The sequence below is a fragment of the Spermophilus citellus genome, assembly GCF_964194105.1.
Source record: "Spermophilus citellus genome assembly, chromosome: 11".
NCBI classification, from domain to species: Eukaryota; Metazoa; Chordata; class Mammalia; order Rodentia; family Sciuridae; genus Spermophilus; species Spermophilus citellus.
The window spans coordinates 78,312,931-78,327,791 of record NC_138192.1 but is presented as its reverse complement, the minus strand read 5'-3'; the positions used below and the strand labels follow the sequence as shown (position 1 = coordinate 78,327,791).

The 14,861-nt window shown below is 33.6% G+C and overlaps 1 protein-coding gene and 1 long non-coding RNA gene across 4 annotated transcripts in view; one reads left to right on the top strand and one right to left on the bottom strand.

Moving 5' to 3' along the window:
* LOC308631251 overlaps nucleotides 1–14,861 on the bottom strand; it is a 930,091-nt gene that overhangs the window by 363,158 nt on the left and 552,072 nt on the right. The window lies entirely within an intron of this gene.
* ATF2 (activating transcription factor 2) overlaps nucleotides 1–14,861 on the top strand; it is a 110,824-nt gene that overhangs the window by 54,475 nt on the left and 41,488 nt on the right. For all 3 annotated transcript variants that reach the window (XM_081260666.1, XM_081260664.1, XM_081260665.1), the window contains 5 exons: nucleotides 1,129–1,247; nucleotides 1,382–1,510; nucleotides 6,846–7,024; nucleotides 7,631–7,745; nucleotides 9,942–10,031. In XM_081260666.1, the coding sequence (XP_081116792.1) occupies nucleotides 1,129–1,247; nucleotides 1,382–1,510; nucleotides 6,846–7,024; nucleotides 7,631–7,745; nucleotides 9,942–10,031 (632 nt within the window). The remainder of the gene's footprint in view (nucleotides 1–1,128; nucleotides 1,248–1,381; nucleotides 1,511–6,845; nucleotides 7,025–7,630; nucleotides 7,746–9,941; nucleotides 10,032–14,861) is intronic.

Below are 14,861 nucleotides of genomic sequence, written 5' to 3'. Positions count from 1 at the left end.
GTGTGTGACAAGTAGGTCATTTTAGTGTTAAAATATATTTATATGTAATATTACTCTGGGTACACCTGTGGTGATAAAGATAAAATAGTAATGCCCACTTTGGGAAAACAATAGCTAACAAGTAAAAGAATTTTACTTTCACAAAAAATATTTTTGGCTTTTCTCTTAAACCAGGAGTTGACCTTGGTAGTCTAAACATTTATTTAGTTTAGACTAGATTCCTGGTATAATCTATAAAATCGATGCTCTAAAGTATATAAAATGTGAATAAAATTTAAATACACTACCAATTCTAATTACTATGAATAAAGAGCCTTGAAAATAATAAGATTAAATGGTTAAATTTTATAAATTTGCTATTTTTCATTAACCATGGGCCTTAACTGGTATTTATTCTATAAGCAGTACATAAACATGTTAATGTACCTAACATGAGTACTTACTGAAGTACAATGGAAATATTTCAATTTGTAAGAAAGTAATTGTTAGTTGTAAAAATTAAGCTAGAACTTTTTTTTGATACTTGACTCTAACATACTCCTCATACCAGTTTTATAAAATGCATTAAAATAGAAAATGAACTTCAGTTGACAGTAGTGAAGAGGGCTGTCTTTTGTTTTTAGGGCTCTCATTTTAACTTTCTTTTTCTTTCTTGTAGTATTTTGGTCCACCTATTAAATATTAAAGATTATATTTTATCTTAATGTTTTTAAGACTAAATTATAAACAACTGGAGAAGGGTCAAGTTAAAGCAAATATAGATGCTCTTACTCTACTGTTTCCCAAATTGCATGTATTTAAACAATTACAATTTTAATGTAAATTTTAAAAATTCTAATCACTAGGATAATAGTTTAGAGTATGTTTTTGCCACTCCACTCAGAGAGGAGTGGACTATGGAATCAAAAGGATTTCTTTCATATTTTTATGGTTCATGAAGTTGGAGAAAATATTTTTAAGTTCAACAAAAACTTAACCAAATTTTATTTGTTTTAAAGGAAGAGATTTCAAAAAGAGCATTAACAACTGATTGAACCAGTCCTGCTAATTTGTTAATTTACTAGCTATATTTTAGAAAGTCTTAACATGATATTTAAATCTGCATGATTACTTTGACATTTATTTCAGATCAGACCCCAACACCAACAAGATTCTTGAAAAACTGTGAAGAAGTGGGTTTGTTTAATGAGTTGGCAAGTCCATTTGAGAATGAATTCAAGAAGGCTTCAGAAGATGACATTAAAAAAGTATGTTGTTAACTGTGAACTTAAAGAATACTTCTGATTGGAAAAGTAATGATCGTATAAATTTCCTGCTTCTTAATTTAGACATACTGATGTAGTTTTTGAACTTTTAACATTTTCTTTGTTGTTTGTATTAGATGCCTCTAGATTTGTCCCCTCTTGCAACACCCATCATAAGAAGCAAAATTGAGGAACCATCTATTGTGGAAACAACTCACCAGGATAGTCCTTTACCTCATCCAGAGTCTACTACCAGTGATGAAAAGGTTAGGAATATATTTATGTAGTAGAAATACAAGTTAAGTGGAAAAAATTGGTGCTCCCAGTAAAGTTTAATTATTTAATCTCTACAAAATGTCAGTGTATTAAACTATATAAAATTCATTGTCACCTTATATTTGTGAATATTCAACATTTCAGGGGAAAAAGATTCTACCTTTACAGATAATTATCTTTATTACATTGAAAAATTATGGGATAGAACAGCAATCATTTTATAGAAATGCATAATTTTAAAACATGTAAATTTATAATTTTAACTGCATTTTTCTGAGTTTTACCATTTTTTTAGCTAGTTTGATATAATAACAACTTAATTTAAAAGTTTTTACAACTTAAATTTATTTGAACAATGGCTATTTAAGATTTTAAAAAGTAACTGGTTACTTCTCAGCGGTGGATCTTTGGTACTAGTAACTAAGATGGTGATGATACTATCTTGAATCCCCTGTTAACCTAAGGCCATCTGGGCCGTTATGTGTTGAGTGGCATTGATCACTTTTTTCATTTATAAGCACATGAAATGAACATATATTTATTGGGTAGCAAGAGGCAGTGGTCATTTTTAGATACGTTATTCTAAAGCCATAACATTGATGGAAATAGAAATAGGAAATATAGTCATATATCATTTAATGACAGATTCATTCTGAGAAATGCATCAATTGGCAATTTCATCATTGTGCAGGCATTAGAGTGTACTTACATAAAACTAGATAGTATAGCATATTAACACACTTGGGCTATATGGTACAACCTATTGCCTCTAAGCTATAAATCTTTACAGTATGTTACTATACTGAATACTGTGTAGGCAGTTGTAATCCAATGGTAAGTATATGTGTGTCTAAACATAGAAAAGGTACAGTTGAAAATAAACTACAAAAGATTAAAAAAAAAAAAAAACAATGGGACAGTTGTTGCTGGGCATGGTGGCACACACCTGTAATCCTAGCAGCTCAGGAGGCTGAGGCAGGAGGATTGCAAGTTCAAAGCTAGCCTCAGCAAAAGCGAGGTGCTCAGCAACTCAGTGAGACCCTGTCTCTAAATAAAAATACAAAATAGGGCCAAAGATGTGGTTCAATTGTTGAGTGTCCCTGAATTCAGTCCCCGGTACTAAAAAAAAAAAAAAAAAAAAAAAAAAAAAAAGAATAAGTTATACTCCATGTATGTATAATATGTCAAAATATACTATACTGTCATGTATATCTAAAAAAAAAATAAAACCTATTTAAAAAATAAAAAATAAATCTTTTTAAAAAGAGGGGACAGTTGTGTAAAGCACTTATTGTGAATGGAGTTTATAGAACTGGAAATTGCTCTGTGTGAGTCAGTGAGTGGTGAGTGAATGAAGGCTTAGAATATTACTATACACTACTGTAGACTTTATAAACACTGTATACATAGGTTATATTAAATTTATTTTTGAAATTCTTCCTGTAACAGTACCTTAACTTACTGGTTAACTTTTTTACTTTATAAACCTGTTATTTTTTCAACTTTTCAACTTTTTTGTAAGAACAGTTGAAAACACAAACCCACTGCATTAGCTGTACCAAAATATTCTTTTTATATCCTATTCTATAATATTTTTTCTATTTAAAAAATTATTTTTCTTGTTAACTTTTTTTTTTTAAGATCTAATACACCAATACACACATTAGCTGAGGCCTATGTAGGATCAAAATCATCAATGTCACTGTCTTCCACTTCCACATTTTATCCTTCTGTAAGGTCTTTGGGACAGTAACTCACACATGGAGCCATGTTACCTATGATTGCAATGCCTCATTTTTGAAGGATCTGCCTTAAGCTCTTCCTGAGGATTAGGAACACACATTAGCTGAGGCCTATGTAGGATCAGAATCATCAATGTCACTGTCTTCCACTTCCACATTTTGTCCTTCTGTAAGGTCTTTGGGACAGTAACTCACACATAGAGCCATGTTACCTATGATTGCAATGCCTCATTTTTGAAGGATCTGCCTTAAGCTCTTCCTGAGGATATGTCACTCTTTTCAGAAATATGTCCAGGGTGGTTTGCTCGGGTAGTTTTCATTATACCATGAATATTCTTCCCAATTAAAGAAATTAATGAAAACCTTTTTGGTGTTGGTGTCCTCATTTTCAAAATTCTAAAGCAACTTGTTTAGATTTGCAAACACTTCTTTTAAACCCTCCCCTGTGAATTTTTTTGGGGGTTCTTTTTCTTCTCTTGTAATTTCCTTTTATCTTTTTTTCAGCTATGTGTTTCCTGGGTAATACATTTTTTCAGTTCTATCTTATGCAGCCTATTGTTGACATAATGTCATTATGCAGCATATTACTTCAGAAAAAGTAACTTTTTATCCTAGAATAAAAGTTTAGGGTTGTTTTTTTGTTTTATTTAAATTTTCTTTTTTTGATGATAAAAGTACATTCTTATCATAAGAACTTAAAGAATAGCAAAGAAGGCAACTAAAATCACCTCTTAGCCCATAATTGGAATAATAATTACTAATATTTTGAGGCTTTTTTCCCTTTATTTATACATACATTTTATACATACAAATATGTAAGTGTATAGTTGCATAGAAGGGTAGCTTGCTTTTTTTTTTCCCTCTTGCCCAGTACTGCGGATTGAATCCAGGGCACTGCCACTGAGCTAAATCCCCAACCCTTTTTAATTTTTTAGTTTGAGACAGTCCTTGAATTAGTGGTCTCATTACCTCAGCCTCCCATGTAACTGGGATTACCAGCATGTGTTCCTGCACTTGGCCTTACATTGTACTTTATATACGCAGTACTAATGAACATTTTCCTTTGTCATTAGGGATTTCTCAAAATCACAATTTTTAATGGTTGTACTTTGTTTTATAATTATCTTGATTATTTAATTATCCTGTTCTTTTAGGATATAAGGTGGCTTCCACGTTATCACATTATTAGACATGTTGTTAAATCCTTAAGATAAATCATTTTTCCTGCAGATCATTCCAGTCCCTTCACTATTACATGGCTGCTTTATCATCTTTTAAGGGTATTTGCTCTTCCCGAATTCCTTAATGTTAGCTCCTTTTGGGTAAGGGCATAGTTATGTCAAGGTATAAAAAATTATTTATCAGCTGAGGTCTCTTGAGATTTTCATATTCATATTCATCTCCACTTGGTATTTCCTTTTTTATGTCTGATAGGCATCTTAATATATCTAAATCAGAGCCCTTAATTCTTTTTGCCAATTTTTCTCTGCAGTAAATTTTCTCCACTCATCTAGGTGCTCAAGCCAACAATTTAGGGATCATCCCTAATTCCTTCTTTTTCACATTGAAACCAACAACCTATCGTATTAGACATATTTCCAGAATATATCCTGAGTCTTATCCTTTTCTTTCTGTGTTCATTGTCACCACTTTAAGCCAAGTCATTGTAGTATTTTTTATTATTAATATTTGCGTTCTTTTTTGTGTAGTGCTAGGAATCAAACCCAGAACCTCTAGAATGCACTGTACCACTGAGCTACTTCCCCAAACCCCTTTATTTCTCTCACAGGAGATGGGGTCTCACTGTGTTGCCCAGCTGGCCTCAAACACATGATCCTCCTGTCTCAACCTTCCAAACTGCTGAACTACAAGTTCATGCTTCCACCACTACGCTTAGCTAACTTCTTACTGAACTTCCTGCTTCCATCTCTAATTTATTTTCCATAGTATTTTGGGATTTATAAAACAATACATTGGGGCTGGTTCTGGGGTGTAGCTCAGTGGTAAAGCACTTGCCTAGCATGTGTGAGGCACTGGGTTCAGTCCTCGGCATCACATATAAATAAATGAATAAAATAAAAGTTCATCAACGTGAAAAAATATTTTAAAAAATACTTTGGGGCTGTAAATATAGCTCAGTGGTAGAGCATTTGCTTCAGCATGCTGGATGCCCTGGGTTCAATACCTAGCACCAATAAATAAATAAATGAATGAATGAATAAATAAATAAAGCAGCTCCACTGCTGAAAAATACTTCAATACTTTGCCATTGTATTTATGATAATTGACACTCCTTAGCATAAGCCTTCTCTGATCTGAACTTGTCTATTCATTCATCCTCAACCTCTTGCCTCTGTTGTGTTCATCAAGTACTGTAAGCTTTTCCTGCCTTGAGATATTACTTGTGATATTACTTCCTTCTTCCTAGCATGCTTTCCTCCTTACTCTTTCAGTATAGTTCAGATATCATTTGGCAAAACAGCTTACCTTCTCTTATTCTATCTAAAATATCCAACTCTACTTTAACCCTTAGATCTTCCACTATTTATTATGTTGCATTTATTATTCTGTTACACTTCACACTTGTTACAATCTAAATTGTTTTGTTTGTTTTAGTTTATTATCTCTCTTTCCAGTCTTTGAGAACATGTTACAGGTTCTCAAACTTCTTGAGTAAATGAAGCTCCTTCTTCTATGTACCTTAGTAAGAATTCCACAGTAAGTGGCAGTGTATAGACCAATTTAAAGAACATACTGTACCCAGTTTTTATACCAATTAGTTAAGGAGTTGTGAGTAAGACCCTAATCTCTCTGTTTGCTAATCTGTGAAACTGGTGAAAAGAATACCTTTAAGGCTCTGGCTGAGTCATAAATTATTTTTTTCCTTTTAATGCAGAAAGGTCTTACTCCAGTATTTATTTATTTATTTTACATTCAAGATAGCAATATTGGCCTTTTGATATTGAGAAATTATGGCTATTAGAGGGGTAGCTACCTATTAGCAAACATTTGTGTTGCTTTAAAATATTTTTGAGCATTTCTCTTACTGAATTTTGGTTAATGATGACATAATCTCTCTATACTGGTTTCCTGTCCATACAGTATAATGAGGGAGTATGATTAGGCAATTCCTTCTGGATTCTGTGTTCTGTGATTCCTGAAAATGGATTGTATTTGCATATTTTATTGAAATTCTCATTAAATCATAGCCAAATTGTCCAGCCTAATTTTTTATAGATGGATAGAAACACAGTAATTCTGGGAGAAAAAAAACAAGTTGTTAAAAATTAAATTATTGAGCACTGCATAGTGCTTCACAGCTGCCTCTAAATTTTGCTTGTTTTGTGATGCTGGAATTTGAACCTAGGACCTCACGCATGCTAGACAAACACTGTACCACTGAACTACATCCCAATCCCCTAAAATGTACTTTCAATTAATTTTATTATAAATTAATTTGATTTTGGGTGTTCAAGTATTATCTTGTGGATGCTTTTAGAAATATGTTTCATTCTGTTTAATAGGGTACACAAATTGATTTGCATTATAATTGACACCCTTTCTTTATCTCATTATTAAATAGGAAGTACCATTGGCACAAACAGCACAACCCACATCAGCTATTGTTCGTCCAGCATCATTACAGGTACCCAATGTGCTGCTCACAAGTTCTGACTCCAGTGTAATTATTCAGCAGGCAGTACCTTCACCAACCTCAAGTACTGTAATCACCCAGGCACCATCCTCCAACAGGCCAATTGTGTAAGTGATTTGGCCAGTCATTGACTGTATTGTTAGATTTTTCTTAAGACATTTAATTATTCAAATTGTGACCTTAGTTTTGTGTGTGTGTGAGAGAGAGAGAGAGAGAGATCTGCATATTTTGATTTCAGAAAACTTGATTTTTTTTTACTGTAAATACTATTTATAGATTAGAAAGTAAATATCTAAATCTTAGTTAAAAACAAATCATCATAGGATGTGAATTTAAAATGATCTCTTATTTTCATGCTGTTTCAAAAAAAAAAAGAAAAACATAAAATTACTACATCACCAGATAACATTTCTTTCTGTTCTTGCAAGTAGCTTCCAAGAGCTTTTTGATGAGAATTTTTCCCATTTTATAGAATAGAGATTGTCCCAAATGAATCTATAATCTTTTCCATTTTTTAACACTGTTGAATAGATTGTACATTTAAGATACAATTAAAACTAATTAAATTTTGCAGTTTGCTTTACAGTGATTAGAAAATTTATTTTTAAATATTTTTTAAGATTTTTAAATTAATAGGAATAAGAGTACTGTTGTTTTATAAAGGGATGATTGTCATGGCTCTTTTTAAATTTCCCTTGTTTTGTTTTTCTTAGCCCTGTACCAGGCCCATTTCCTCTTCTGTTACATCTCCCTAATGGACAAACCATGCCTGTTGCTATTCCTGCATCAATTACAAGTTCTAATGTACATGTTCCAGCTGCAGTCCCAGTAAGTTGTAAAGTTAGACTAAGTCTTGTAGCAAACTGGTTTTTGTAAAGCAGTTAGAAAATATATTTGGAACTGCTTCATTAGCTGAAACTAAACTTAACAAAATACTTATTAGTGGTGGGTAATATTTACTTATTGATATTTGTAGTAATACAATATACTATTGTAGGCAAATGTAATTGGATAGAAAACAGTTTTTCTTCCCATTCAAATCTTGATTTCCTGCTCTTTTTTTTTAATACTAAGAACTCCACCCCTTGTTCAGTTCATTTCAATTTGCCTAGATTAGTAGAATTCAGATATTTCTGATTTCTGAAGGTGTTTTTTTGTGTTTGTGTTTGTTTTTTTTAACTGCAGATTGAACACAGGGCCTCATGCATACCAGGCAAGCATTCTACCAATGAAGCTATATCCTCAGCCCCAGAGTTCTAATTTTAAAGATACTAATACTAGAATGCTATCAAATAATTCTATGGCATTTCTATTTATTTATAAAAGTTCTTTATAAAGACCTCATAAAGGTTCTGTGAGCCTTTATGGTCCAATTAGTTTTACAGAATTTCTTTGATAGCCCAAGCATCTTAAAATCTAAATGTACTGAAATAGTAGGCTCCCAGTTTGTAATGAAAAGATCCAAGAGATTTTTTTGAAGGGCATGTTCAATATATAAATTTTGGAAGACATGGACAAAATAGTCAAATAACTATTTATGATATTTAATAGTTTAGTGAGAATTTAAAAACACATTGTGAAATGCTGTAACTTAGAAATAATGCTTTTTTCCTACTCACTTTCTGGGGGTGGGCAGTGGGTGGGGTACCAGGGACTGAACCCAAAGGTACATAACCACTGAACCACATCCACAATTCTTCCTTTTCATTTTTTTAGACAGGGTCTCGCTGAGTTGCTTATGCCCTGGGTAAATTACTGGGGCTGGCTTTGAACTTGTAGTCCTTCTGTCTCAGGCTCCTGATCTGATGGGATTACAAACATGTGCCATTACACTCTGCCCTACTCTCATGTTTAATATACAGTTTAATTCATACTTTCCAAATGTGTCAACATTTCACATTTTCATCCAGAGAACCACTGTTTTAAATATCTAATAAAGTTTTCCAAGCACATCATTTTCATTTTCACCTAAATTATTTATAATAGTTTTTGAATCTGTAGTTTCCTGGAAATCTTATCAAAGCCTTAGATACTCATTTATATAATAAAAAAGTTTAGTTTTTAAATGATGACATTTAGTAATGTTAACACTATATTTCTTTTTAAAATTATTTTTAAAAGCCTACTTATAATAACAGATACTTTGAATACAGATATACCCCCAGAAATATTAAGAGATTAATATTATGTTTATACTTTTTTAAATGCTTAATACTTTAATTCTTCCAAGTGATCTAAGTATCCAAAATCAGTATTGATTGGGATAATTTTAAGATAATAAGACTTCTTCAAAACAAAACTTTTGTTCAAAATGTATTGTTGGAAAGATTTTTTGTAAAATACTCAAATATAAGTTCTTCCTTTTTGCTGAGGATATTTTTGAGATGGAAAACATTTTTGCCTTGTATTTGAGATTATATGGTTATCCTACTAATTGTATCTGTGATGACAGCAACTTAAAAATGAAAGAAGAGGTATACTTTATTTATATAGTACTAGTTAAAAACCAATGTGATAAAATCTGTTCCAGATTATTTGAGAAGTTGTTAGAAGTAATCATCTTCTTTGTCATTATTCAATATATTGATACATCAAAGAAATCATTTTAGAAAATTTTGATATACAAATATATATTTTAGAAAAGCAGAGTTCATTGTTGAAATTATTTTTTATGCCTATTGTCACTAGTTTTGACATTCTTTCAAATGCAAAATGAAAGTGACAGATTTGTGAGAAATTTTGCATTAATCACTTCCAATACTATGAGTTTTTATAAGAAACATTAAAGAAGTCATGAAAATTGAAGATTAGGAAAGCACATGTCTCAGAGAAACTGACAACTTTTGAGGGATATATCTGGATGTAAAGCAGGATTTGGTGTAGAGATATAATCAGCTAGAGATAAGTTTTATAATTTTGTGATTTTAATGTTTCAAATTGTAATAGCCATTATACAAATAAAAATACAAATCTCATTTTGAAAATATTCTATAGAAAATATTTTTCAATATCTTTTTTGCATAGCTTGTTCGACCAGTCACCATGGTGCCTAGTGTTCCAGGAATTCCAGGCCCTTCCTCCCCTCAACCAGTACAACAGTCAGAAGCAAAAATGGTGAGCAAAAATTTGTTTATTTTGTACATTTTTTTAACCTTTGAATTAGTTTTTTCAAATAAAACCTGCTTCAAAGGTACAGTTTAGGTCCCATTTTAAAAAGTCATGGACTGGACACAATATGGCATCTGGAAGCTGAGTCTGCATGCCCTGCAGGGTTTGCTGTGCTCTAGGAAGGTTAATACCGCCCAGGGGTCTGACGGACAGTTTAAATCGGGCCGTGTGCTTCATGCCAGTAGTGAGCAGAAAGAAGGGGAGACCCTTGTTGCCCAACAGTGCCCTGGACCTCACCTCTTGTGTCAGCATCTGCCTAAGTGGAAACCTTAGATGTGGCTCTAACCAATGCCCAGGTCAGTTCCTGGGGAATAAATATACATGCAGCTATTTTTCAGTTCCTGGGAGCGTTAAGTAGTTCTGCTGTCACTACCACCTCCTGTGTTTGGAAGCCTCTGGTTAACGTTCAGCACTGAGACTTGGACCAGGCAGACCCTGCAGCATAGCCTAGGCAGTGCATACTAGGCAGAAGCTGCTGTGCTGGTTGATGCTCTTAGATGGTTCCGTTTGGACCCCTGCCTGATGATACTTTAAAATCTCCCATGGAGAAACTGCTACATGTTAACCAGAAACTCTGGAGTGAAGTGGGATGCCTGCTCAGCTGGAGACTACAATTCCCAGCCTCCTTTGCAGTGACTTCTTCCTTTCCCTTCTAAGATCTCTCCTCCCAAGCATCAAATAAATTTATAAGAGTAAACAGTAACTCAGCAGTCAAACAGAACAAGAAGTATCATGAGCATAAAAAAGCAAGGAAGAAAAGGAGTACAAACAATGAAGGACAGCCTAAACATTCAGGAGGACCTGGAGTCATTAGAAAAATGGCCATATAAAGAACTCAAGGAACACCTTAGACAGATGGAAAGGAACCTTAAAGATCACCTTGAAAATGAATTACATAAACAGATAAAAGAAGAAGTTTAGCATCTTTATCAGGAGATAGAGATTATAAAAAAAAAATTAAACAATAATTCTAGAAATGAAGGAAACGATAAACCAAATTAAAAACTCAATCGAGAGTATCACTAACAGAGTGGAGCAAGTAGAAGCCAGAACATCAGATGATGAAGACAAAATATATCATCTTGAAAAGAGTCTAGCCAACTCAGAAAGGCTGGTAAAAAATCACGAGAAAAACATCCAAGAGATTTGGGATAACATAAAAAAACCAAACTTACGAGTCATCGGGATAGAGGAAGGCGCAGAGATTCAAACCAAGGGAATGAGTAACCTGCTGAATGAAATAATTACAGAAAACTTTCCAGAAATAAAAAAGGAAACAGATATACAAATTGAAGATGCATACAGGACAACGAGCACACAAAATCACAGTAGACCAACGCCAAGACACATTGTTATGAAGATATCCAATATACAGAACAAAGAGAAAATATTAAAAGCTACAAGAGAAAGGAGGCAGATTACATTTAGGGGTAAACCAATAAGGTTGACAACGGATTTTTCATCATAGACGCTGAAAGCAAGAAGGTCATGGAACAATATATTTCAAACACTGAAAGTCAATGGATGCCAACCAAGAATTCTGTATCCAGCAAAATTAAGCTTCAGGTATGACAACGAAATAAAAATCTTTCATGATAAACAAAAGTTAAAAGAATTTGCAGCCAGAAAACCATCATTGCAAAGCATTTTGAGCAAAACACTACACGAGGAAGAAATGAAAAACAATAACCAAAACCATCAGCGGGAAGTGCCTCGGTAAAGACAGAGGACGGGGGGAAAGCTAATCATGGAGAAACAAACTAAATTAGAAAAAAAAAAGAGATAAATAATCAAACATGGCAGGAAGTACAAACCATATATCAATAGTAACCCTAAACGTTAATGGCTTAAACTCTCCAATAAAGCGACATAGGCTGGTAACATGGATTAAAAAAACAAATCCAACAATATGCTGCCTCCAAGAGACACATCTGATTGGAAAAGACATACACAGGCTCAAGGTAAAAGGTTGGGAAAAAATATACCACGCACACGGTCCTCGTAAGCAAGCAGGGGTGGCCATTCGCATATCGAATAAAATCGACTTCAAGACTAAGTTAATCAAAAGGGATAAGGAAGGACATTATATACTGTTAAAAGGAACCATTCACCAACAAGACATAACAATTATCAATATTTATGCACTAAATAATGGCGCTGCGACGTTCATAAAACAAACTCTCCTCAAGTTCAAGAATCAAATAGACCACAACACAATAATCATGGGTGACTTCAACACACCTCTCTCACCATTGGACAGATCCTCCAAACAAAAGTTGAATAAAGAAACTGTTGACCTCAATATCACAATCAGTAACCTAGACTTAACTGACATATATAGAATATATCAACCATCATCAAGTGGATATACTTTTTTCTCAGCAGCACATGGATCCTTCTCAAAAATAGACCATATATTATGCCATAGGGCAACCCTCAGTAAATATAAAGGGGTGGAGATAATACCATGCACTTTATCAGATCATAATGGAATGAAACTGGAAATCAATGATAAAAGAAGGAAGGAAGAATCCTACATCACATGGACAATGAACAATACGTTACTGAATGATCAATGGGTTACAGAAGACATAAAGGAGGAAATCAAAAAATTCTTAGAGATAAATGAAAATACAGACACAACATATCGGAATCTATGGGACACAATGAAAGCAGTTTTAAGAGGGAAATTCATCGCCTGGAGGTCATTCCTCAAAAAAAGGAAAAACCAACAAATAAATGAGCTCACACTTCATCTCAAAGCCCTAGAAAAGGAAGAGCAAAACAACAGCAAATGTAGCAGAAGGCAAGAATTAATTAAAATCAGAGCAGAAATCAATGAAATTGAAACAAAAGAAACTATTGAAAAAATTAACAAAACAAAAAGTTGGTTCTTTGAAAAAATAAACAAGATCGACAGACCCTTAGCCATGCTAACGAAGAGAAGAAGAGAGAGAACTCAAATTACTAACATACGGGATGAAAAAGGCAATATCACAACAGATGCTACAGAAATACAGAAGACAATTAGAAATTACTTTGAAAACCTATACTCCAATAAAATAGAAGATAGTGAAGACATTGATAAATTTCTTAGGTCATATGATTTGCCCAGACTGAGTCAGGAGGATACACACAATTTGAACAGACCAATATCAATGGATGAAATAGAAGAAGCAATCAAAAGACTACCAACCAAGAAAAGCCCAGGACCAGATGGGTACACAGCGGAGTTTTACAAAACCTTTAAAGAAGAATTAATACCAATACTTTTCAAATTATTTCAGGAAATAGAAAAAGAGGGAGCTCTACCAAATTCATTCTATGAGGCCAACATCACCCTGATTCCGACACCAGACAAAGACACCTCAAAGAAAGAAAACTACAGACCAATATCTCTAATGAACCTAGATGCAAAAATCCTCAATAAAATTCTGGCAAATCGGATACAAAGGCACATCAAAAAAATTGTGCACCATGATCAAGTAGGATTCATCCCTGGGATGCAAGGATGGTTCAATATACGGAAATCAATAAATGTTATTCACCACATCAATAGACTTAAAGATAAGAACCATATGATCATCTCGATAGACGCAGAGAAAGCATTCGACAAAGTACAGCATCCCTTTATGATCAAAACATTAGAAAAACTAGGGATAACAGGAACTTACCTCGACATTGTAAAAGCTATCTATGCTAAGCCTCAGGCTAGCATCATTCTGAATGGACAAAAGTTAAAGTCATTCCCTCTAAAATCTGGAACAAGACAGGGATGCCCTCTATCACCACTTCTATTCAATATAGTTCTCGAAACACTGGCCAGAGCAATTAGACAGACGAAAGAAATTAAAGGCATAAAAATAGGAAAAGAAGAACTTAAATTATCACTATTTGCGGATGACATGATTCTATACCTACAAAACCCAAAAGGGTCACAAAAAAACTACTAGAACTAATAAATGAATTCAGCAAAGTGGCAGGATATAAAATCAACACGCATAAATCAAAGGCATTTCTGTATATCAGCGACAAAACTTCTGAAACAGAAATGAGGAAAAACACTCCATTCACAATATCCTCAAAAAAAATAAAATACTTGGGAATCAACCTAACAAAAGAGGTGAAAGACCTATACAATGAAAACTACAGAACCCTAAAGAGAGAAATAGAAGAGGATCTTAGAAGATGGAAAAATATACCTTGTTCATGGATAGGCAGAACTAACATCATCAAAATGGTGATATTACCAAAAGTTCTCTATAGGTTTAATGCAATGCCAATCAAAATCCCAGTGGCATTTCTTGTAGAAATAGATAAAGCAATCATGAAATTCATATGGAAAAATAAAAGACCCAGAATAGCAAAAACAATTCTAGGCAGGAAGTGTGAATCAGGTGGTATAGTGATACCAGATTTCAAACTATATTACAGAGCAATAGTGATAAAAACAGCATGGTACTGGTACCAGAACAGGTGGGTGGACCAATGGTATAGAATAGAGGACACAGAGACTAATCCACAAAGTTACAACTATCTTATATTTGATAAAGGGGCTAAAAGCATGCAATGGAGGAAGGATAGCATCTTCAACAAATGGTGCTGGGAAAACTGGAAATCCATATGCAACAAAATGAAACTGAATCCCCTCCTCTCGTCATGCACAAAAGTCAACTCAAAGTGGATCAAGGAGCTAGATATCAAATCAGAGACTCTCCGTCTGATGGAAGAAAAAGTTGGCTCCGATCTACATATTGTGGAGTCGGGCTCCAAATT